The sequence below is a fragment of the Amphimedon queenslandica genome, unplaced genomic scaffold (genome assembly GCF_000090795.2).
Source record: "Amphimedon queenslandica unplaced genomic scaffold, v1.1 AMPQUscaffold_5972_Cont22066, whole genome shotgun sequence".
Lineage (NCBI taxonomy): Eukaryota > Metazoa > Porifera > Demospongiae > Haplosclerida > Niphatidae > Amphimedon > Amphimedon queenslandica.
In genome coordinates, this window is record NW_003553733.1 from 328 (window position 1) to 1,778 (window position 1,451).

Here is a 1,451-nt window from a genome sequence, read left to right on the forward strand (position 1 = left end):
GATTGTATGTACATGTAGTTGTAGCTTTAATATTTTAATTACTAAAAGCACACGAACCATATTAAAGTTCAAGATTTATTTTGAAAAATAACTCGAAATTTCACTGCATTAAAATTTCATTATAATGTTAAAATAATATAATAATAGTATTACAGTTGATGTATAATTCTTACATTTTAAAGTTAAACTTTGAGATTGCTTTATGATGGAAAGATTGTGGCTCATTTGAAACCACATCCTACTGCAGAGCCAGCCCCACCCACCAGCATGCAAACATAATGGAGTCCCAAAGTCCTTCTCTTCCCCTCTCCTTCTTCACCCTCTTCTCTCTCTCCTGGTTCGGCCGTCTACTCCTCATACTCTACGGCACATGGCATGACTCCACGCAAGAGCTACAATACACTGATATAGACTATTGGGTCTTTTCAGACGCGTCTCTACACGTTAAAGAAGGCGGCTCTCCTTATGATAGAGATACCTATAGATACACGCCATTACTATCTTGGTTACTACTACCTAATCATAGTCTGTCCATACATTATGGTAAAGTGTTATTTATAACGCTAGACGTGTTAGTAGCTTGGTGTATTGAGAGGGTTCTTGCTATGGAAGGAGTGAGTGATAGAAAGAGGTTCTTTTCCTGTTTGGTTTGGTTGATTAATCCTGTGACAGCTGTCGTTTCAAGTCGTGGTAATGCCGAGTCTCTCCTGGCACTGATAATGTTGTCAAGTCTCTATATGTTTGTAAAAGGAAGGGTTTTGTTGTCGGGGGTCCTATATGGTCTCGCCGTTCACTTTAAATTTTACCCCATCATTCATTGCCTTGTCTTTTATCTGGCTGTTGATCGGACCCCTTGGAGTAGGGCCCGGGACATATTCAAAGTTTCAAACGTTCACAGGACCCCTGAGGAAAAATCTCATAAAAAAGGAAAACGTTTTAAAATCGACTCGTCTTTTAGTGAAAAGGACCTGAGAAGAAATAAAATTTTAAATGTGGTCAAGACTTCTAACTCGAGTCAAGTTTCAAGCAATAACAAGACCTCTTGGTTGGGGGCCTGGAACATTAACAAATTTACAATACATTGGGGGTCACTACTAAGTGTAAAAAGGATCCAATTTATTTTTGCCAGCTCAGGAACGTTTTTAATTTTAGGATTATTATTTTACAAGTTGTATGGCTGGGATTTCATAGAAGAGACATACCTATATCACGTGAAAAGGACAGACATAAAGCACAACTTCTCTCTTTATTTCTACATGTTGTTCGTGACACAAGGAACATGGCTTGCTTCTTTGTTGAGTAAAATTGCTTTCATTCCTCAAGTTATTCTCCTCCTTATCTCCTCCTTGTGGAATCATAAAGATGTATCGTTCTGCTTATTTGTACAAACGTTTGTCTTTGTTACTTTTAATAAAGTGGTAACGTCACAGGTATGCTCATGCTCATATGTC

At 38.0% G+C, this 1,451-nt stretch overlaps 1 protein-coding gene across 1 annotated transcript; it reads left to right on the plus strand.

Annotated features, from left to right (window-relative positions):
- Positions 1–265: 265 nt before the first annotated feature.
- LOC100637019 (GPI mannosyltransferase 1-like) lies at positions 266–1,430 on the plus strand (the record flags this gene model as incomplete). Its single annotated transcript, XM_003391797.2, has 1 exon — positions 266–1,430. A coding segment is annotated over exon 1 (1,152 nt), but the record flags the coding sequence as incomplete, so codon positions are not given.
- Between the last annotated feature and the right edge of the window lie 21 nt (positions 1,431–1,451).